Source organism: Falco rusticolus, chromosome 8, assembly GCF_015220075.1.
Source record: "Falco rusticolus isolate bFalRus1 chromosome 8, bFalRus1.pri, whole genome shotgun sequence".
Lineage (NCBI taxonomy): Eukaryota > Metazoa > Chordata > Aves > Falconiformes > Falconidae > Falco > Falco rusticolus.
In genome coordinates this window covers 2,528,785-2,550,862 of record NC_051194.1, presented here as the reverse complement: position 1 = coordinate 2,550,862, position 22,078 = coordinate 2,528,785, and the positions used below count along the sequence as shown (strand labels likewise).

Here is a 22,078-nt window from a genome sequence, read left to right as displayed (position 1 = left end):
TAAAATAAAATAAAAAAACCCCACGGTTTGTCTACAGCAGTTTCTCTTCTAAAAATAAGCAATTTCCTCTTATTTGCTGAGACTGTTTTGGTTTGGCTTCCTTTTCTTAAAAAACAGTAGTTGCCAAAATGAACTGCATGGAAAAAGCGAAGAGAAGCAGTATCCACACGAAAGACCCCAGACAATTTCCTACGCAAAAACCCCCAACATTTTGATAGTCTGTTGCGTTTCCTTCAGCTCAAAGCTAGAACACTTAAAACTGCTGGCTAAAAATTTTACTGCCATAATTTTCAACAAATTAGACATGGATACAAGTTACAGACTACGAACATTTTTCATGTGTACGTGCATATATTTACACAGAGTTAAACCTGGTTCTATTTATGGAAACATTTTTATCAACTGCACCCGTCTTGAGCAGAGTTTATTTTAAGTACAGAGTTTGTAATAAGCTGCTCAAACAGAATGTGCTCAATACACCTAAAAGCTCTACAGTAGAAAATTATGGCAAGCACAATGCTGTTGTGAAAAGAAAGACTGTATGTTCAAGAGATCATGAACACAATTTTCCTGAATTTCTAGCAAAAAACAATTTCAGAGACTGACATTTACATCTTTAAAATAAAGAGAAAGCAGTATTTATCGTTCTGTAGAAGAGAAACTGTGTCACAACAAAATTAGGATAGTACACTATACACAGACAACACACTGTAGGATCCTTTCTTGATACTAGAGAAAAATCACTTTGCATTAAAATAGTTCGTATAAAATAGCTGGACCATAACCCTAGTTTATCAGCAATACAAAAAGGAATCAATTTGGAGATATTTTCACCAGAAATACTAATATCTTAGACTCAAACTAACCTTATCTCTGAGACTGTCCACTGTAAACCATTCCAAGAGTTTATTTCCAACTTCCAGGGGGCTTGTTAGAAATGTTCTGTACGTTAAAAGGAAATCTTCAATGTAGGTTGGATCCACAATAGAATGTTCTTCTATTAAGTGCATGATGAGTCGCTCAGGTGTTGCCTTAAAAAATTAAATACAAAAAAATAACCGGTATCTCCCATCACTATCTCTCCCTAGAGAGTTTCTTAACATAAAACCATGTGAACAATATATTCCCTTTTTGCTTTGTCAGTTATGGCCAGCTTAGGAGAAAACACACTAATATGTTTAAAACAAATCTTCATGCTTCTCTTGGCCCAGAAGTTCTGTACAGGTAAGCCCTGACTAAAACAATTAGTAACTTCCCTTAATTTTATTTTTAATAAACAGTTTAAGTTCCTCTTCCAGATTACAAAGAAACAGGTCAATACAAAAAGATGCACAAAGGGTGCTCCCAAAACAAAAACCAATATATGTACTGAACAGGTCTATCTTTATTAAAAGGGAGATGGAAGTAAACTTGTAAAATAATATAAATGCCTTCCAATCAAATTTTTTGACTCAAGAAAGACAGAACTGAGTATGCACTCTAGATTCAAACCAAAATTGTATTTATTTACTAATAAAGGTTTCATAGATGAACGGCAAGCACAAAAAATAAATTCACCTTGATAACTATGTGCCCTTTTCTGGTTCCACTGCGATCCAGCTCCCTGTGCTCCTTTACCATAACAATTTCTCCTTCTTCCTCCACTTTATGAGTGTTTTTTTCCACGTGGTTCAGAATCCTCCAGTAGTCTTGCTGGGCTATACACACAAACTGCCCCCGAACAACATGGGATTGTTAATGAACACCCAGAACATGACTGCATCCCCATCTCTGCGCTGCTTTGGCGCAGTCACAACAGCACAGCATTTGATACCAACTCCACTCTGTTCTACCCAATTACACAAGAGAGGAGGTTAGAAACAGAAGACAAACAGAACTGGTCACCTTCCTGTATCTCCAAAAGGTTGATCAAATGGGCTAAACATACAGAGGACAAAGCCTTGAGAAGTGCAAATGGGTATTTTCTGTTTATGTGTTCTTACTGCATGTCAATCATACACACAGCATTGACTGGATGGACCAAGCTTACGCTTCAGCACAAAGCAGAAGTTCCCGTTTCTCACATTAACAGCAGTGTGAAATAAATCTCAGCTACTAAACAATGTACAACTAACTCCACATCAGCAGAGCCCCTGACCCATTAAATACCAACCTCCTTTTTCCTGCTCCTGGAATAAAGGTCATGCCTTAAGGTGAAAGTAGTCTGTTTTCTTTTATTAGGTGCTTAAAAATAGGAGGTAGTTGTATAGAATTGTAATCTTACCTGACAATCATCTACTTTGGTTCTGACCACTCCATTCATGTACTGTTTGTCCAGAGAGGGAGTAATCCCAAAACTATTTCCCATACAAAGACTCTCACTCTTCCCATCAGGATAGCTGATCTCCACTGTGCCATTTAAAATAACATACCAAGAATCGAGCTAGAGGATGTAATAAACAAATTTAAGATGTGAAGCTAATTCAACAACTTTTATAAACCACTCCAATGCTCTTATCTCTGAAAGGCTTATTCTTGCAATCTCGTTTGTTGTCGACAGTTTTACAACATTCAGCTCGCTAAAAAGGTGCGCTGTAAGGCAACCAATAAAGATGACTAGAACAACAACACTTTTCAGCATTCTTCGTTCATTTCAGAACTAATTCACTAGGGAAAAATGTCGATTAATAGATTGCTTTTTTAATTTGTAGCTAATTGCTACAATAGATTTATGCCATTTAGTGAGAATGAACACTCTTCCCCTGGGTAGCTGTCTGGTCACTGTCAGGAACAAGAGTCTACCCAGTCCTCTTGGGGACAGGACCTGCTATGGCCATTCCAGATGGCTTGATTCAAGGACAGAGAGATTTCAAGATCGTGATTCAGAGCACCCATGTTGGGAGCCTGACCACAGGCCGAGCTGATCATCTGTCTCCTCCCACTGAATACACGCAGAAATTGCTCCTAATTTAGACATTTGTTGTAACACCTACATTGTTGGGCAAGGATACCTCTCCATGTCAGTATTTAAACAAATGACATTTTAAGAAGTGAGCTATTTTGCCAATGGAAAATATGCATTCTTCTATGTCAATGATCTTGGAAATAAACTCCTCAAGATGTCAGCACCTACCAGATAACACCACGTTGAATGCTCGTTTAGATCTATACTTGGTCAAGTTGAAGTCTTGAACAAGACAGTAACAGAGCTAGAATCTCCCAAAAGGATGGGCTAAGGTTCGGGGATTTTGGATACGGGTTACGGTGAGAGAAGAATTCTGACTTTCAGATGTGGGAGAGGTGCGGAGATGGGAAAACAATTTTCCAGCCCTTCACACCCAGATGCCCTTGCTAACCCACTGCCTATAGCACTCAAATTGTGCTGTAAGCAGTAACTTACTTCTTGGCCGTCTTCAAGTATGATGGCTCCTGCTTGCTCTACTACTTCAAATATCATCACTGAGCAAAGCTCTCTTCTCACAGACATAGTCATATTTGCAAAGGCAGGGAGTTGATGCATAAATTCCAGTAATTGCTCTGTTAGACAAAGGAAACAGTGGTATGAAGACTGCAAGGCCCAGGGGTTCCTTAGATACTTTACCCTCCACAGGTATATTAAATTTCAGTTAAATTCATGGGGAAAATTGCTCAGTGGTGTTACAATCGCCATTAGTGCCTGTGGCTAAATGAGCCCAGTATGAGTTTTGTCATCAACAACCAGAACTTAGCTCTACAGTCTTCATCACGTTCTGATTGACTCTTAGGGCAGCAGTCTAGCTAGGCTGTAAAAGCACTTCAGCTCCAAACATTTAGAAAAATTAAAAATGTCCTAACAGTACAGTAATTATAAGCTTGATAGAAGCATAAAATGTTTAGAGAAATAATTTCAAGTATAGCATAATGCAAATTCTACTATTAAAACTAATGCCAATTTCTAGTTAAACACCGAAGTTAGTTATTTTCATCTTAAATGTTTTGCAGGTTACAATTAAGTATATCTATACTGCTGTAATGGTACGTTCTCTGACATTTAATAACTAATTAAACCATTTCAGGAAGCCAAAATTACCTTGCTACCTATCCCTCCCTTAAATCAACACGTAACAATGACTAATACTTAACGTCTTAAGTATCTCAAAGACTGTTCTTTAAAAATACTTAAGTTTCGCAGAACAGTCTCTCAGATAGTAAAGAGGAGAAATCATTCAATTAACAGTAGCGCTAGACCAAAGCGATCTCTGGAAGGCATCATTGCTCAAGGGGTTATACATCTATCTAACTCATTAAACAGTTCTCAGATGTGCTTCTCTTACAGATGTTACACAATATATGTTTACATTAAGATTTTTTTTTCCTCCTCACCAATATCATCATCAGTTTTATCTGCAGGCTCTTTCTCAAGGCACTCCCGTACAACATCTCGCCCTAGAAGAGGATCTGAAGTTCTGTCAATATCTTCATCCTCCTCTTCTTCTTCATCTTCAGAGTCTACAGGTGCTTCTGGAAGACCTGTTAAATCAACATCTCCCATCTCGCTTTCCGTAGCCTACAAAGAAAACGTCCATCAGACAAAGAGTTCAGCGTCCTCAGTTTAATGATTTATGGTCTTAGGTAGCTAATACAACAAAAGAAATTCTGTGACCAACAATTCAAACTAAAAATTGTAAAAACTGTAATTTCTGAACACTACAAGAAACATGTTAGGCTGAAATCTACAGTTACAAGACAGCACAACTACATACCATTGGCATAAAGCAACATCACGCTACCGGCACTACGATCACAAGTTCCGAAAGCAAAATTAACATAATGAGACATTTGTTCTCTGTCTTTACTTACATCCCTCTCCACCTCCAATGACAGGCAATATAAACCCCTCAACATTAACCATGTGATACAGGAAAAAACAAAGCAGATTGAGCGGCTAAAATAAAAGGGATTTGACCTTATTTTCAATTTTGGTGTTATAACATGTATTTGAATCCTGGCATAGAGCAACTACATCAGGTGGAGTGTATCAGCTGGGGGGGCTGGGGGGGATAAGGATGACTATCCTTCTAATCTGGCTGATTCTCAATTTACAGCATTTACTCCTTCTTGTGAATTCATGTAAACAAAATTGTTTTCCACGATTTGAGAGTCTGTATTATTAATGAAGTAACAATATAAGTCAATAATACCACTGGTTACCCAATGCCTGTAGACACATTTCTACTGCCATCAATAGATGGCAATATAGACACCACACTGAGCAGATCCATGAAGCAGCGGTGAAAGAGAATGCAATGCTGGCAACAAAAGCCAGGATCGCATAGGAATTATGTGAAATAATGCCTTATGTAAAGTTTAAATGATGTTATTGCATGAAAATAACTTTCCAAACAGATGAAAGGCAAAAAAAAAAATAGTTTCAAATTTTCATTTTCCGCAGAGTAGTTGCTCACTTTTTTTAACTTTAAGCCAGCTTGTAAATCATTTTTCTGTTTAAATTCAAAAATTTGAACAAGATATGTCATTGAGAAGTAGAAGGCAATTATACAGACTTGCAGAAAACTGAGTTTGTTTTGTTGTTTTTTTTAAGCGAACCCATTTACAATATTCACTTTCACTTTAAAATAAATCCTTGAGATTTTACAAAAACGCTGAACAAACACCTCAAATACTCTGCATGCTCACAATACCTCCTGTCCAACCCAACTCTGAACACTTCCAGTGACGGACAGCACTTCTGTGGGCAGCCTGTTCCAGTGCCTTGCTACCCAAAAAGGAAGAATTTTGTAAAAAAATTCTTCATTTTATCTAAGCTAAATGTACCCTTTTTCAATTTGAAATGGTTGCCCCTTGTCCAGTCACTACAGGCCCTGGTAAAAAGTCCTTCTTATAAGGCCCCTTTAAGTACTGGCAGGCTGCAATAAGGTCTTCCCGGAGCCTTATTCCCTTTTCTCCAGTCGCTGGGGGCTCACCTTACTCCCATCACTTCTTAAGTGAGACCAGAGTCCCTCGGCAGCTGCATCAGCCACCCCCTTGGGACCCCGGGACGCATTCATTGGGTCCCACACACTTATCTACATTTGGGTTCCTCAGGAGGTCTCAAACCTCATCTTCTCCTACCACGGGAAGGACTTTGTTCCACTAGTCCCTGTCCTGGGGTTGGGAAGAGCAACTACCAGTGAAAACCAAGACAGCAACAAAAATCATTGCATGTCTCAGCTTTCTCCATGTCACTAGTCTTTATTTACAGCGGGGAGGGGAATACATTTTCTTTAATCTTCTTTTTCTGAGGAATGTGCCCATAGAAGCCCTAAACCCAGCTCCAGCTGAGCCCTGCCTCTCCTGATCCAGGCAGTGCCCCATATTCCTCCCAGGAGACACATCCCTGGCTCCACGGTATGCATTTCCCTCGCGCGTTTTAGTTTGATGAGGAGGTCCTTGCTCAGCCATACTGGTCTCCTGCCTTCCTTGCCTCATAAAAAACTAACGCTCATTTTAAGTGATTTAATCACAGCAGACTGCACCGCCTCCCTCCATCTTCCTACACGCTCCACGCTGATGGGCTAACACAAGCCCCAGCACCCCCCCAGATGAGCAGGATTCCCTTCTTTCACTGGGCAGAAAAATACTGGGGTTTAGATATAACCTTGGACCTGTCAGCTTGTCCTCGTTTCAATAATTAGCCGGCAAACCTAATACATAAGGTTTAAATGATTTCACATAAATATTTCTTTCAGAGGAGAGTAACAATATATATAGGGTTAAACCTGTTTTACATTACATCACTTTACTGGCTTATGTAGCTCACATTAACAGTTTTGGAATTAAGCCCAAGTGCAAATTGTGCTTGGAGAGTCTCAGCAACACATGATCCGTACAGCATTTTCTTCAAGGACTTTTCAAGCATTTCTTCATCTAAATAGCCACAATTTAGATCAACTTCTCCAGGCACAGTAAGACAGACTACAGTACTAATTCCCACTTTGATAGCTTCAAGCTGAGCTAACAGAACTGAGGCTACAGGTTCTACAGAAAACAGATTCTTTAAAGTTTTCACTGTATATCCTATAGAGAGACATAACTAAATGTTCTTTTTTCTTGATAAGTCAGTTATAATTTGATCAAGCTATGAAGTAAGAGATGGTCCTCAAACTGTTTCAAAGATTACGTGCAGAAGGCTGCCAAAACGCTGGCAGGTCAGGCAGTGCTGGAAGGAACAGGAAGGATTTTGCTCATAAAGCTGTCTGCAGAAGTAGCTGCTCTTCCCAAGCACGATGCCCCAGCTGTTTCCATTATCAAATATCAAAATCATTCTTAACAGAAACATTTATGAACTACTAATTTACAAAATGAAACCAGAAGCTGCAATCCTCAAATCCTACACAAATATGGATTTCCAGCATTGGGTCTATAGAGCAAGAATATCTGTTGAGAAGGTAGCAGGAGCAGACTCAAATGGCATGTCACACAGATCATCCGGGAAGTTAGCACCCGATTACTGCCAAAATGTTTGTTTGCTATTTTAAAATCGTACTATTATTACTCTACATATAGCACTGCAAATTTTGCCAAGTAACATGTTTTAGCTATGTGTGCCAAATGTTGATCATGGAGATCTCCTGTGCACTGACCTAGGCTTTGGAAGCCGAAGACGTAAGAACTAGCCCTTGCAAGGTTTTGGTGATAATAATACAGATTCCACTAGAATGTGTGCTAGAAACATATGCCGACAGAAATAAAAGACAACTATTAAATATGCCTCACGGAAAAGGTTTCCTGCGCCATAACTCCATATGATAACAGGGGTGCTGGTGGACAAGAAGCTCAGCATGACCGGGCACCGTGCGCCCGCAGCCCAGCGAGGCACCCACCCCGGGCTGCATCCCCAGCAGCGTGGCCAGCGGGCGAGGGGGGGATTCGCCCCCTCTGCTCCGCTCTGCTGAGACGCCCCTGCAGCGCTGCGTCCAGCTCGGGGGCTCCAGCATAGGCAGGACACGGACCTGCTGAAGCAAGGCTTTTTCCCCCTCACACATGTCAATTCTGTCAGGGGAAAAATGTGCAAGCCTTCTTTCAGAAATGATAGGGAAAAAAAAAAAAGCAAAAAAACCCAGAAAGGCCCATTCCCTGATGTGTATTTTATAGATAATCTATTTTAATATCAAAACCTTAACCACAACTGGAATTATTGCTGGGCAATAACGTTGCTGTCCACAAATAGTTTATAATGACAAAGTGATAAATGAAAGATGGGGGGCCGTGAAAAATAGAGAAAAACTTCAAGCACATCACTGGCAGAACTAAACAGATAAAAAATAGGCGCAAATTGTTTGGCCACTAAGAGAACAGCATTGCAAGCTGTTGATACAGGCAACTCATTTATTATAGAAGTGAGATCCTACCACCTACATCTAGAGATATGATCTGGATTACTTATGTTATCCTGGCTGGCCGCCTTAAAGCCTGTCCTGTGAAAGATGTTTTCACTCTGTAATACCTGCCGAATTATCCGTCCCTGAGGACACCTACCACAGGTCAAAGCAGCTCTATAATCCCTCATTTCAACCTCTGCATACATAACCATGCAGCTTCCCCTACTTGTGTCTAAACATCGTAGATCTGAACAACAACTTGTTTTAAAAATTGTAGAGAATAACTTTTTTTTCCTATGTTTAAAAAAAAAAAAAAAAAACAAAACACAAAAGAAAGGGTCTACAGCCTGACAGAAAAATAACTGCTCTGCAGTATTCCAAGCAAGCTGGACTTTGCAATACATACATTTAGAAATTTTACCACAAAAATACTAAAAGCTCCAACAGGGAGCAGTAACAGTATGTGAGAAGGGAGAAAAATATCTTCATAAATGTATTTTCGCAAGTTTCTGCGACTAACTGAGGATTTAATACAATGTGTTCGACAGCAGTGCTTACAGGCAGGACTCCTTTGCTGCTGATCTCACTTGAAGCTTTATGTTCATCGTTTCCTGTTTAACATCCTAGACTGAGGCAGCTGGAACAAGTGAAACCTCATTTCAACACTATCGATTAATATAGTGTACACGGATGAACACAAACCCTTTCCAAATCCTAATAAATATTTGTTTTGTTCTTTGGTCCTACCATTCTAACCATATTTTCCTATTCTGGAATTATGTTTGCACTACTTGCTGTAAAAATTAATGTTAAGATACCATTAATTCAAAAGGTTATTTCAAGGCTACATTAATCAAGGTTATTCAAAAATGCTTTCCTCTGCTGACATTAATGATACTCCTAGAGAGTTTGGCATGCTATAGATACAAAGCTGACTGCAAATCCAAAAGCAAAGCATCATTTTTCAAATACTTCATGAAAAGCTGTATATTAATGTACCAAAAATGCTTTCAGCTACTGAGCCAATACCTTATACTCAAAATGTAGGTTTATTGTGTATCAGAGTCTCTCTGCCTTCAAAATATCATGATGAATACTGGGGGTAACACTTCTCTTTTTCTTTCAGATCACAAAATCTGTCTATATTGGTGTCTCACTGCAATATAATGCTATGTTAAACACTGTGCCACGACGTTATTACTATCCATGCACTTCTAACTGCATGACAAACTGGAAGACTTCTCCAAAACCATGATAGCTATCACAGTAAAGCCCATAAAATATCCAGCATCTTTTAGCAGGTTACTGTTTGCACATTATGCCTGCAAGAACAAGATACAAAAAATCCACTAAAAAATAAGAAAGGGGGATGGAATGTAAACCCACAACAGACAGTGGGTTGTTGGGGTTTGTTCCCCTCTCATGCCATGCCTGTTACACATCTTACCTTAACCCACAGTTTATCAAACGCTTGATTGCCCAACGTTATCTGTCAGGATTAATGACCCTGTAGCTATGATTGTACATTGCTGTAGTGTTATCTTTGAAGATCTCACATGAGTCTAACAGTGGTGACCTGCCTCAGACATCACCCCAGCTGGCCAAATGTTCTTAGCAAAATTTACAGATGTGCATGTTCCCTTCAGGATGCAAAAAACACATGGGCTAATGTCACTGAAAGGGAGATTCCTACCCGAGAGATTCTCACACTCTTAAAAATCAATAGCAAACCTGCAGTCATTTTCACATTAATAAATTAAAAATTCTGTAGGGTACAAAAAAAAAAAAAAAAAAAAAAAAAAAAAAAACCACAAAAACCCACACCACACAGTTCACCACTGTTTATTTGCCACAGTGCATATAAACATGCTGCTCCATTATTTATATAATTTTTATTTAGCAATTACACTCTTTGGCATTTTCTGAAGAGTAGACATAAGCAAATGCAGTTAAACACACATAACAGACTATTCACTCATTACTAGAACATTTTTCGTTATCAATAATATATTTTAAGTGCTTTTCACTTAGAGCAACCTTTCCAGACTACTCAGGTAGACAAGCAGGCTGACGATGGTCAGGAAAACTGTCTGTCAGCATCCTCATACCTTGGAATGCTAAGATACAATACACAGACAAGTTCTGGTGACTCTGACTAAACCAATTCTGTTGACTCAGAAAATAAATTAAAAAAAAAAAAAGAAAAATCAGATACAAAACGTCTTCCAGCACTGCCTGTCAGAAATCAGAGAATTCACAGAACATTTCTTTCGAAAAGACTCTCTCAGGCATGCAAGCTACTCCTGACCTAGCTGGCAGCAAGCAGATCTAAAGTAGTAAGGTAACATATTAAATAGGACAAAAATGCAGAGACACACTTAAAAGTTCTAAAAGGATTTTTGCTTTTAATGCTTTAAAGTTACCTAGCAATACTTTGCTGTGAATAGATATGTACCACTAACTTGTTTCCAGTATAGAAATTGTACCCAGTCAGTAGCAGAGGAAAGGGAACATGTCTAAAATCAAGTTACAATACGTAGTGCTCAACAGTTGCTAGTGGTCAGATTTCAACTCGAAAGTGGAAAAGCTGTGAAATTACCAATGAACACAAACCCAAGATGAGCATCCTCATCAACCAGAACAACAACAACAAAAAAAAGGCACAAAAAAACCCCAACAAAACCCCCATGGACTAGCACTGCAATGTGACATGAGACAGGTAACTTATGAAGTATATTATCTGTAAACACATGAAAGCTATCTCTGGATTTCAGACAACTTCTATTCTCAGCAAGCAACACTAGAATTTCCACAGTCAATTAGTGCAGAGAGTGTGTTTATTACCATGCTTTTGTTTGCAGAACAGAACATCTGTTATTAACAATAAATACAAATAATCAAGGAAGGTATTTGAAACACAAGAATGATTTCATGAAATCTGTTCCACTTTAGAAAGAAGGAAAATGATCCCATAAATCATCAAATGTGGTTTTTAAAAGCCACAGCACACTTGTTGGTACATAAAGATGTAAAAAGCAACAAGAGCAGCTTTACAAGAGGTTTGTTCCACTTCTGTGTGGCTGTGGAGGCAGCAAGTCACACGAGCAACACAGGGATATGCAGAAGCATCAAAAGGGCAAGTCCTGGATAAGGGGCAACTGTTTGTGGCATGTTTAACATCAAGGAAGGAAAAAATAAGAAACAAATGCAATTTTACCTGATAAATATCAGACAGGCTGCTACTCCCAGAATCACTTGCGATGCTACATCCCGACTGGCTTGAAGGGACATGAGTCACCTGAGGATGAGGATTGTCGGTAAGATGCATCTTGGTAAGGTCAGCTGGAAGCTGTGAACAAAACGGATTTAGGGAAGGTAAGAAAAAGAAAAGAAAACAGGCTGTGTAAGTCTGACCTGAAGACATATTCATAAAGTTATTCATACTCAAGAAGTTATTCATAAAACTTGTTACACGTTTGAATATCCATCTGTAAGTTGACACACATTTCGAGAAAAAGCTAATTTAGACTAAGCTTGCCCAATCACACTTCAGATTCTGTATGACTGATAAAAAATGATACACCTCTCTATAAAGCAAAGGTCCAGCCTCTTTACAGCTAATGGATACACACCAACAAGATTAAGAGCAAATAAGATGACAAATAGATGATGCCAGCCAAATAGCCTACAGTCTTAAACATTATCTTCTGTTGCAATCCAATATGATGCAGGATTCCTGCTCCTAAATTCAATTAATGCCTTAGTTCAAGAATAACCTTTAGAAAACATCAATATAGAACAAAAAGTAACATAAGGTTTGGTCCATAAAGTACTTTGAATCTTAAGAAAATGAGTACATTGGAAGAATACTATGCATTTTTGGTACGTGTATGTACAATAGCACTTTTATTTTATAAATTGATCTGTAAATGAACACATGTATATAGCCTACAAACATGTTCTTTTTACTAAAAAATTAAAAATTAGTAGTAGGCTTTTGAAGAATCAGAACCACATGGAATACTATCAAATACCCAGTCCTTTAATTTAGCTGCTCGTTTATTTTCTGCCACATATATTCCTAGTATTTTTTAAATTTACAGTCAACTATACGAAAAGAACGTTGTATTAGAGAATCATAGATTCTATGGTAAAAATTTATATACTTCTACCATTTACAAATTATGACAGTTGTATACTATTTCTTTTTTAAAAAATTCTGACGCAGAAAGGAAAGTCCAAAACTGCTGACAGCGTTATTGTGATCAAAATGGAAAAGTCTCTTCTGTAAAACAAAATTTCACAGAGTCATATCAGCCACTAGATATTCAGTCCTATGAATTAAAAGATAGTATTGTACAAATGCTGTTGACCCAGTATCAACTTCATAAATACTGACTAAACTTTGGAATCATGTCTTCATGTCCATTTTTTTAAGAGCACACAAGAGAAGCACTTTACCAAGCACCAGGCCACAATTTTCTGAAAGCCTAAGTGGCACCGTAGGTCCCTCCAAACATTTCCCACTCCCCCACAAAAGAAAAAAAAAATTGAGGGCACCTCTGACAAACATAAGAATTTTGATTATCAAAATTATTATGAGGAACATGGGGGATGTTGTGCCATCTGTAATTCCCAATGATATTCCTGGCAATTGCTACTCAAACCTGACTACCCTAAGGGCTCTAGAAACCAGCACAGATCATTACTTGCAAAGTAACTATTTTTCGCTATTGTAATAATTATATTATTCTAGCTTTGTATGCATTTCACTGACAAAAAAATTGTAAAGCAGACAACCTGTAAGTTAGTATCTGTGTTCACATGTACTCAAAGAAGGAGAAAGTTTGAGAAGTAGAAGATTGCTAAGCTCTCACACAAACTCCCATAAAAAAAAAAAATCCACACAGCTAGTATAAAATAGTGAACCTGACCCAAACACAAAGGAAATACAACACTTTGAAGCCTATGTTTAGCCACCAAAAAAAGTTGTATGGGCTAAAAAAAAAAAAAAATATAATCTATTTTCAGGATTTGAGAACAGCAAAAAGGTCAAACCACTCAGCTGACAAAATTCAATCCAGCAGCCAAAAGGTACACTCGCCCTCTGTCAGCCCAGGCGGTAAGAGCTGACGTAGACAGAGACGTGACCTCTTCAACAACAACAACGTCTAAAAGCGAAGTAGGAAAGCTAAGGTTTAACTTAAGGTTAACTTAAACTTAAGGTTTAAGTAACTATGTGATTACTTTTCCAATCCAAATGAGTATGTCTGCAGTACACTTTCTAATGCCACATGCAGAAAAGCACGATCCGTGTACCACTGGTAATGGACACAAGGCAGAAAGCATTGCACTGTCTTCTCTAACACCTGCGGAGATCTGGACATTAGCTAAGCCACCGATATTTCAACGATGACAACCACGGTGCTGATGAAGGTTGTTCCTCTGGCTTTCCCCATCTCCTGCCTTCGTTAGAGCATGCAGCAGCAGCCAGGGCAGCGGGAGCAGGCTGTGCCGCAGGGTGACACTGCTCCTCTGCTCCCTGGCGTTTCACACGTCAGCCAGCTCCTCTGCAAGCACACCGCAATGCTATCGTCCACGCGAAAAGAAAGGCACGTACGAGCAAGGTCAGCGCATCATTTGTCAGGGAGGACGACATCCAGCAGCAACCCCGTACTTGCTAGCAAATTACTAGGCAGGGCTGCTGGCAGTCACTGATACACTGAAGGTCAGTGTAACTGAAAAATCCACGAGTTTTAGTAAATTATGAAACAAATCAACCCATAAAGATTTATTACCCCTAGCTTAACAAGACCACAGTTTTGCTGCAGACTCCTCAGCCTGTCCCCATCTTTATAACCTCCTTATTGCAACAACCAGCTCCAAGTTCAGCTTCAATCTGATTTCTTTCCATCCGTGAGCAAGTCCCATGCTAACTGTGATAATACAGACACAAGGAAATCTAATTTAAGCTCCCTGCTATCCAGACTCATAATGATTTGCAAACTTTCAAAACAACTCCAAGAAAAGAATGAGCAAGACCACAAGCAGAATCAATTCTGCGGGATTTCCAAGGAGAACAAGGGCAGGAGACTGCTCCCTCTACCAAAACGGGTGCTATTGAAGCCCATTCACCAAACCACAAACACACAGAAACACACTGCCATACACAATTTGTCTTCTGTAATTTAGTTTAGATTTTAAGATTCTTGTGACAAACGCTGTTTTGTATACCTAGGTTGAGAAGTACTGCTGTAACGAGACGTGGCTCTCATAATAAAAAAGTTGTGTATGTACTGTGTATGCCATTTGCACAAATAGACATTGAACACCAACTCGAAATACTCCTTTGGGAAGGCTGGTGGTGTTTCTAATAAGCTCATTAATCACTTACAACTGATCTTCATTCCCCCTGCCAGCACTCCCCTTCATTTCCATCACCTATAAAGCACATGGGCATGTACGATGCTCCGGCTGGACTGCGCAATATATTCTTGTAAAAGACATTTAATGCAGGTTAGATGCAAGGAAACACTGCAGCATTTCTTTAAATTTGAGAGAGAGATAAGGTTTATTTGAGACAAGTGACCTTTAAAGTGCTGCTTGCCACTTGACTCAATCTCCCAAAATAAATCACAGCTTCTGTCTTTTGTATGTCATTTTTATTACCCAAACTGATTGTTCTTTCTTTCAGAGCTCACTAAACAGCAATACATGGGTAGGATGTTCCTGTAACAACCAGACAGCGGACACAGGAAGGACTCACTGGATGTGCTAGCAAAGTTGCTGAAAGCGATGTAAGATTGTCTTAACTTAGTGAGTAACGTTCACTTGTTATTCGACTACAATTTCTTTTGTTGAAAAACTTAGAAACTGTTGTTTCCCAGCACGTCATTTTTCAATATATGATTGTGATTGTAACAAGTTCAAAATAGCAACGTTCACGTTTGTCTGCCTTAGAGGTTTCAGAGACAGACAGACATACCTGCGTTACCTTCTCGCTAGCTGCGTGCTCCAGCAACCACAGACAGGGAAACCCCAAACATCCACGAAATTCTGATAAACACTCAAGACAGAAATAGACTACTTACTCGCCACTTTAAACCGTAACAATTTCATTTTTTCACATGAAGGGATAAACTGGAATTTGAGTATGAGCGGGTCCAACATGTGGCACAGCCAGTCCCTACATCGGTGCCAGCACATCCCTGTGACTGCCCTTTCCCAACAAAGGGGTATTTAGCACCAAACCCCCGCTGAAATGCCATACCACAGTTCAGAGCTGTACGTGAAAGGAAGTTAAGAAAACAGAAGTTATGGTCTGCACGGCCGCCTCCAGCTCTGCCCTCCCACCGAGTCAGGAAAATACAGTTTGTGATTACACCAAAAAAAATCCAAATCAACATGGAAGTTTTTAAAGAGAGACTGCAAATTGCAGTAGGAAAGGAGGGAAGAAGAAAACCATTAAATCCTTAGGAAGTTCGTCCTAATGGTAGCATTAGTCTTCCTTGCCACACAAACCAGAAGCAACAGCAGCCTGGACTGCTTTTTGTTAAACATGTGAGATTTCTGAAGGTGGAACACAGGGTCCACCCTGTCCTGCTCATCAGAACGCAGCCGAGGCTGGTTCACAAAGAAGCAACACTGGGGAGAGGAGAGGCAAGGGCAGGGGATGCAAGAGTGTAAAAGTTCTGAGTAACAGTTAATAGAAATGACGTAACACAAAACACTCAACTATGCACAGCAACCTTCAAAACACCCAGGAGGTGAAGGCTCCACGAGCTCCATCAGGAGCTTGGCTTTTGCTATTGACTTCATGGATGCAGCCACCCAGCACCAAAGCAAGTGGCAGCAGCACTCCTGCTGCTAGCCCAGAGAAACCCCAAAAATCTCCTCAAACTCCAAACCTGTCCTTCTCCTATAACACAATACAATGCAGAAACTGTCACATCGGAAAAAAAAAGAAACACGAAGAGCATTATACACAAGTGCTATTTGTCCTATCTGAAAGAAAGAACACTCAAGTCTTGCACATGTTGTAGAAGACAAATTGCATCAAGAGACTGATTTATAGGTTTGAGTGGAGAGGCAGAGCTGAAGCAGCAGTTCTGGGAGCAGCCTTGCTGCTCTGAATGACTAGAAGAAGCAGAGGGCCATAAAAACGCAGCAATGGGACACTAAGAGCAATGAAGCGTGGAAGAAAAGAATCCCTGCTTGTATTTGTCCTTGGGCATCCTTGGAAAAAAGGATGGTCCTTGGGAAGAGTGTGGAGAAACCAGTGGATTCAGGGGTAACAAATGAAACCCAGGGAGGTTGCGGTGGGGGGAGACAAAGAATCAAAATGAAGAGGGAGGAACCAGAAGAGGACAGACCCTACAGCATCCACCACTGCCCAAAGGTGTCCCGGGGACCTGCTCAGCAGTGCCCTGCACAACACCAGGGCACATGGATGGGGCCACAGGGCCCCTGGTCTGAACCAGCACAGATGTTCTTTGGTCAGCTAAAATTAGCTGAAGATGAAAGAACCACCAAAAAAATGGTGAGAACTAAGTAATACAGGAAAAAAAAAGAAAAAAGCTATGAACTTCAGTCACGAGCAATTTAACAGCCAGTAAATCTGTCAAGGAAAAAGCTATACCCCCAGTATTCAAAATCTATCAATTTACTAATTAACCATCCAAAATATGCAACACATTTCAATAAATTTTCTTTATTGTAAACCATCTAAATGAGCACAGATTTAAGGAGCAGCACACAGTAAGCTGACAGCAGTAACTCCAGACAACATCTGACAGCAGCAGGTTTGGTGGGCTGAGCTGCTCCCTGGAGCCCAGCTCCCTCTTTCGTTTTCCAACAAGGCATACTTGCAAGGAGTACTTGATTTGGTTATGATCTTTTTTTAACCGGGCAATCAGGACACCTTGGTTTAATAAAGAATTACCAACTTCCCAAAACTAGTTTGGTCACAAGGGCAGAGCAATGACATGATGATTTCTCCCAAAGACTGCCGAGGTTTCTGACAGTTCCCTAGCAAGAACCATATGAAGTTTTCCAAATACCAGTGCAAAGTCCTGCACCTGGAAAGGAATAACCAGAGAGCCCAGTACAGGCTGGGACGTGTGTGATGGAGGAGCAACCTTACTGGAGGGAACTGGGGGTCCCAGTGAACAATAAACCAAAATACGAGTCAGCATGCTGCCGCAGCAATAGAGACAAATCAGATCTTGGCCTGCATCTCCAGGGGCTTTACTAGCAGACACGGAGACATTATCGTGCCACACAAAGCCTGTCAGGACATACCCGGAGTCCTGTGTCCAGTTCTGGTCCCTACAAGTCAAAAAGGAGATGGACAGACTAAAGAAGGTCCAAAGGAAGGCCACGAAGATGATCAAAAGGCTGGAGAACCTGGCCCATGAGGAAAGACTGAAAGGAGTTAGGTCTCTTCTCCCTGGAGGAGAGAAGGCTCAGGGGGAGCTCACCACAGTACTGAAGTATTTAAACAGCAGCTGCAGAGGATAGAGGCTCCTTCTTCACAAGGGCAACATGCAAAAGACATGGGGCAATGGGTACAAGTTTCACCAGGAGAGGTTTGGGGTTTTTTGTTTGGTTTAGGTTTGGTTGGGGTTTTTTCTCCTGTGAGAACAACCACTGGGACACCCCTGACCGGGACACCGCAGAGTCCCCATCACTGGAACTTTTCAAGATGTGACTGGACAGGGTGCGAGATAATCTCCACTAGGCTCCCTTTCCAAAAAGGACCATCTCGGTGCCAGCACTCACAACTGACACTGCTGCACAGGTACCAGAACCCCCCTGGCTAGTTGGCATTTTCTGCATCTGATGAGTATCGGAAGTGAATCAACCAGGCAACGTTCAGTTCATTTCCTCTTGGATAATAATATGGCAACATTCTTCAGTTTTATTATTTCAGTATGCTTTCACCACCAAAACTGCCCCAGATTTACCACGGGGCAGCACTGTAGCCTCCCGCACGGTCTCCTCTGTAGCCACAAAACACTCTGCAATGATTACGCCTACACACCACTCATTTTCAAGCTACCCAGCGCTGCAGACTGACCTGCATCTCATGATCTCATCTGAAAACACTTGCTCTCCACGACACCCAGTCTGAGGTGCCTGACAACCAGAGATGCCATGCTAGTGGAACTGAACGAGTTTTCCCAACTAACACTAATTTTCTAGATTAATACTTCACATAGCTTTGCGATAGTATTTCTATCTATACCTATGGCAACACATGCTATGTAAGAATCAATTTGCCAACTTTCTCTAAGTCTTGTGTCTGTAATTTTGAAATTAATTGGAGCATAAATTCCAATACACTGTATCTTTCACAAGCTAACAGACCATTTCTACAGGCCCCAGCCGAGTGCGTCTGCAGTGACATTTACTTCCTACAAAAACACCATTTACTCTCAGCAGTGAAGTCACACAGAATACTTGGGAATTAAATTAAAAGCTAATTTTGGTATAACAGATTTTTAAGATCGCACATGCCCTGTACCGCAGAGCAAATTACGTGATCTTCAATGAGATGACCACCAACCAACTCCTTTAGGAAGCACACTAAAACGTATTGTTAGTCTGAAGACAACTTTGCTTTCTGTGTTCCCCAGGAAGGATTTGCTAAAAATTAAGGCTATAGAAAAGTCACTGCAAGAGAGAAAGGCAATCACAGAAGTCATAAGTGAAGTTATGTCATAGGAGGTCTAAACTGAGATTTTGTCTTTCTATTCACTATTCTTTCCAGAGGAATGAATCAGAAGAACCTCTTTTGGCACAAAGACCATGCTCTTCATGCTGTATTGCCTATATGACTTGCTTTTAGATTTGCTGGTATCTCTCCCCCATGGAAAAGCTGCATTTGTGCCTTTGTGCCACAAGTTTTGAAAATAAATATCGGTGTTTCCTGGTCCAGTTTGGCTAACTGAAAAACAAATGCTGAAAAAGCATAGACAATATGAATTTGCAAAGTAGTCTTGACAGATGGACCAAGATCTATGAATTATCTTTTTCTATGTGTAGAAGCTTCACCATATTGTTTCAACCAGTGATAAACAGCATGTTTATTAAACATACTCAGAAACATCCTGCAATGAGGGCAGTGGTCAAAGGACTCATCATCAGAAACCAAATCACTGAAGTACTAAAGGAAGCACAGTCTGCATCATTCTCCTGGTGTACAATGTCCATTATAAATTCAAATTAATGGAAAGAAAATGGGCAATAAGGAAGCAAAAGTTTTGTTCAGTTCTTTTTTTTGATACTCCTTGCTTTTCCCCAGCTAGGTCCCCGTATGGATGTTTACAACCGATCGATCTAGTCTGGACACAGCAGAAGCATCAACCTCCAAGGGAACAGCCTGTCCTTTTATAGGCTGTGTAAGCAACTTTTCTGTCCTTGGTTTTACAGATTGTCAGTAACCTCCTTCTTTATTTGCTTTTCTGAAGTTCCTTGAAATGTTGCCAGCAAGAGTAAAGTTCAAAAACAACCCAGGGGTGTACTCCCCTGAAAGACCCGAGGAGAAGCGTGGCACACCCCCACAGTGGTGGTGCACACCTACATCTGCTGTGTACAACACATGCACTGCTACACCGACCCAACCAGCTCACCACTAAACCCAGCTCTCAAACTCCTCCAAGCCCAACAATCCCAATTTTAAGGCACATATATTTATTATTTTGTTTATTGTTTGAGGTTTTCCGTTAAGTTTTCACTGTTTTAAGCTGGAACCCATTAACACAACCTTGCAGCATTAACTGCTATTGCACTCGCTAAGCTCTGAGCTTTGGAAACGCTCCTGCTCAGCCTCCTTTGCACCCAAGCAGTTTAAGGGCAGCGATTTTCCTTTCTCAGATACAGAAAGTCTAGACTGTTACAGTCAGTAAAAAAAATAAAAAAAAAAAACACAACTTGTTTGCCTTCAGTTTTAAAAATCAAATTCAACAAAACAGCCAAACTAAAAAGACCACTTGATCAAAGAGCTGAACAAGAGACACCACAGCCCTAGGAATCCTGCGCCAGCACCCACCTCCCCCTCTCACCGACTACATCCTTCCATTCCCTTCACATGCCACTTGCTCTTTGATGCCCTTGATTCAACACCTGTCATACAGTTAATATTAGAATGAATTAGTTCTGCCCAAATGTCTTCCTTTCAGTTCCCATTTGTGCTTCCAGTCTCAGGATCTTCTTGGTTTCCGGCAGCCCTGCTGGGAGGTTTCCTCGTGACTTTGCAACCCTGCAAGCATCTCCGATACCCCCATGATCTCCCGTAAACCAGACCCCTGCCACAGCAGAGGAAAACTCTGTCTGAGGAGCTGGAGGGCACGACAGGTTTCCTACATGGCTCATTCACGAACACCTTAACTTGGGGGGCTGGCGAGCACCTAACGCACAACACCATCAGCAGCCCCGGCCCTCTGGAGCATGCCCTACACCGCCAACCTGCGCAGGACAGCACCGGCTCCGCTTCCAGGCACCCTGCCCTCCTCCGGCACTACAGCTGTCGCAACCCATACCCCATGAGTTTAAATACTTCTTGGTCAAATACGTGTTAGAAAGGCTGTATGCAGGAAAAAAGCTCCCAAGAACTGGCGATTCTGTGATCTGTATCAACTGTCAAGAAGCAGCTGACGAACCCTGCGCAGCTCAGCAGCACATTTTGGATTTCTGCTCAGCACCGCACTTCAGCAGCTCGCTGCCAGACCCCTTGCTAGCTTTACAGGCAGGGCTGTTGCACTTAGCCTCCAGCTTGAGCAAACTCTGCGTTCCAGCATCTTATTTGCCAGCTGTCTTGATGGTCTCACTATGGGCCTGCAATTCCAGCTTCAGTTTGTTCATTTTCACAAGACAGAATTAACAAAGGGGTTTGTTTTTTTTCTTTCTACAACCTACTGAAACAAGAGCAGCGACACTTACTCCCACTGACATGCAGTCAGTCTCTCACCAAGCAAACCTTTCTGTATCCCTCTTTTTGCTCTCATTCGTCCCATTCATTCAATCTACCAAAAAAAGAAGAAAAAACAACCCTCTCAGATGTTTTTTCTTGGCATCAGTAAGTAAATTATTTTAATCACCTCATATACCCTGCTGGTAAAATCGTAAGAAACCACCAAAAACAACTGGAGCTCTCTGAAGTTATTTTGCAGAATTTTCACTAGCCTTTTTCCCACAGATTCATATACATTAACTCTGGTTTATGTTCACCTTTTACATACGAGCTACAATTTTCCTCCAGTTTAAAAATACTTAAAATACACTTAGAGTTGTGTTAATGGGAGAGGAGAAAGTTGCTCCTCTGAGATACAGAAAGAGGCCACTTACATATCCACAGAGAGGGTAAGATGAGCCCAGCTGAATTACCTATGCTGACATCAGTCCTCAACTAACTTAATGCAAACAAAAACAGTTCCTCCTTAAAGACCACAGATGTTGCACCAGTGGCACAGAAAAAGATTTCTTCAGATTTTAAAAGAGCAGCGATGATGTCTTTTGTTTGTTTGTTTTTAAGGCCAATTCATGGTTCAAGTATTTTCCCCAACAGGTTCAGATGAAATCCTGCAACCTCCAATAAGATGATGCAAAGAAAAACGGTGCCTATCCAACTATACAAACTTCAGATCATTTTTTTTTTAAAACATATAAAGGAAGGCCTTGCTGACAATATGCATTTCAAAACTTGTTTCAATTCATTAGCTACAGTAGATACGTACTCC

General features: G+C 40.6%; 1 protein-coding gene across 7 annotated transcripts in view; it reads right to left on the bottom strand.

Moving 5' to 3' along the window:
• The window catches only part of RAPGEF6 (Rap guanine nucleotide exchange factor 6), a 132,908-nt gene that overhangs the window by 41,176 nt on the left and 69,654 nt on the right, over positions 1-22,078 (bottom strand). For 6 of the 7 annotated variants that reach the window (XM_037396732.1, XM_037396734.1, XM_037396728.1 and 3 more), the window contains exons 7-12: positions 11,557-11,688; positions 4,342-4,525; positions 3,380-3,516; positions 2,264-2,422; positions 1,558-1,710; positions 867-1,031 (exon numbers count right to left, since the gene is read on the bottom strand). In XM_037396732.1, the coding sequence (XP_037252629.1) occupies positions 867-1,031; positions 1,558-1,710; positions 2,264-2,422; positions 3,380-3,516; positions 4,342-4,525; positions 11,557-11,688 (930 nt within the window). Of the gene's footprint in view, positions 1-866; positions 1,032-1,557; positions 1,711-2,263; positions 2,423-3,379; positions 3,517-4,341; positions 4,526-11,556; positions 11,689-18,525; positions 18,531-22,078 lie in introns of all 7 variants that reach the window. The other variant, XM_037396733.1, reaches the window with a different exon arrangement.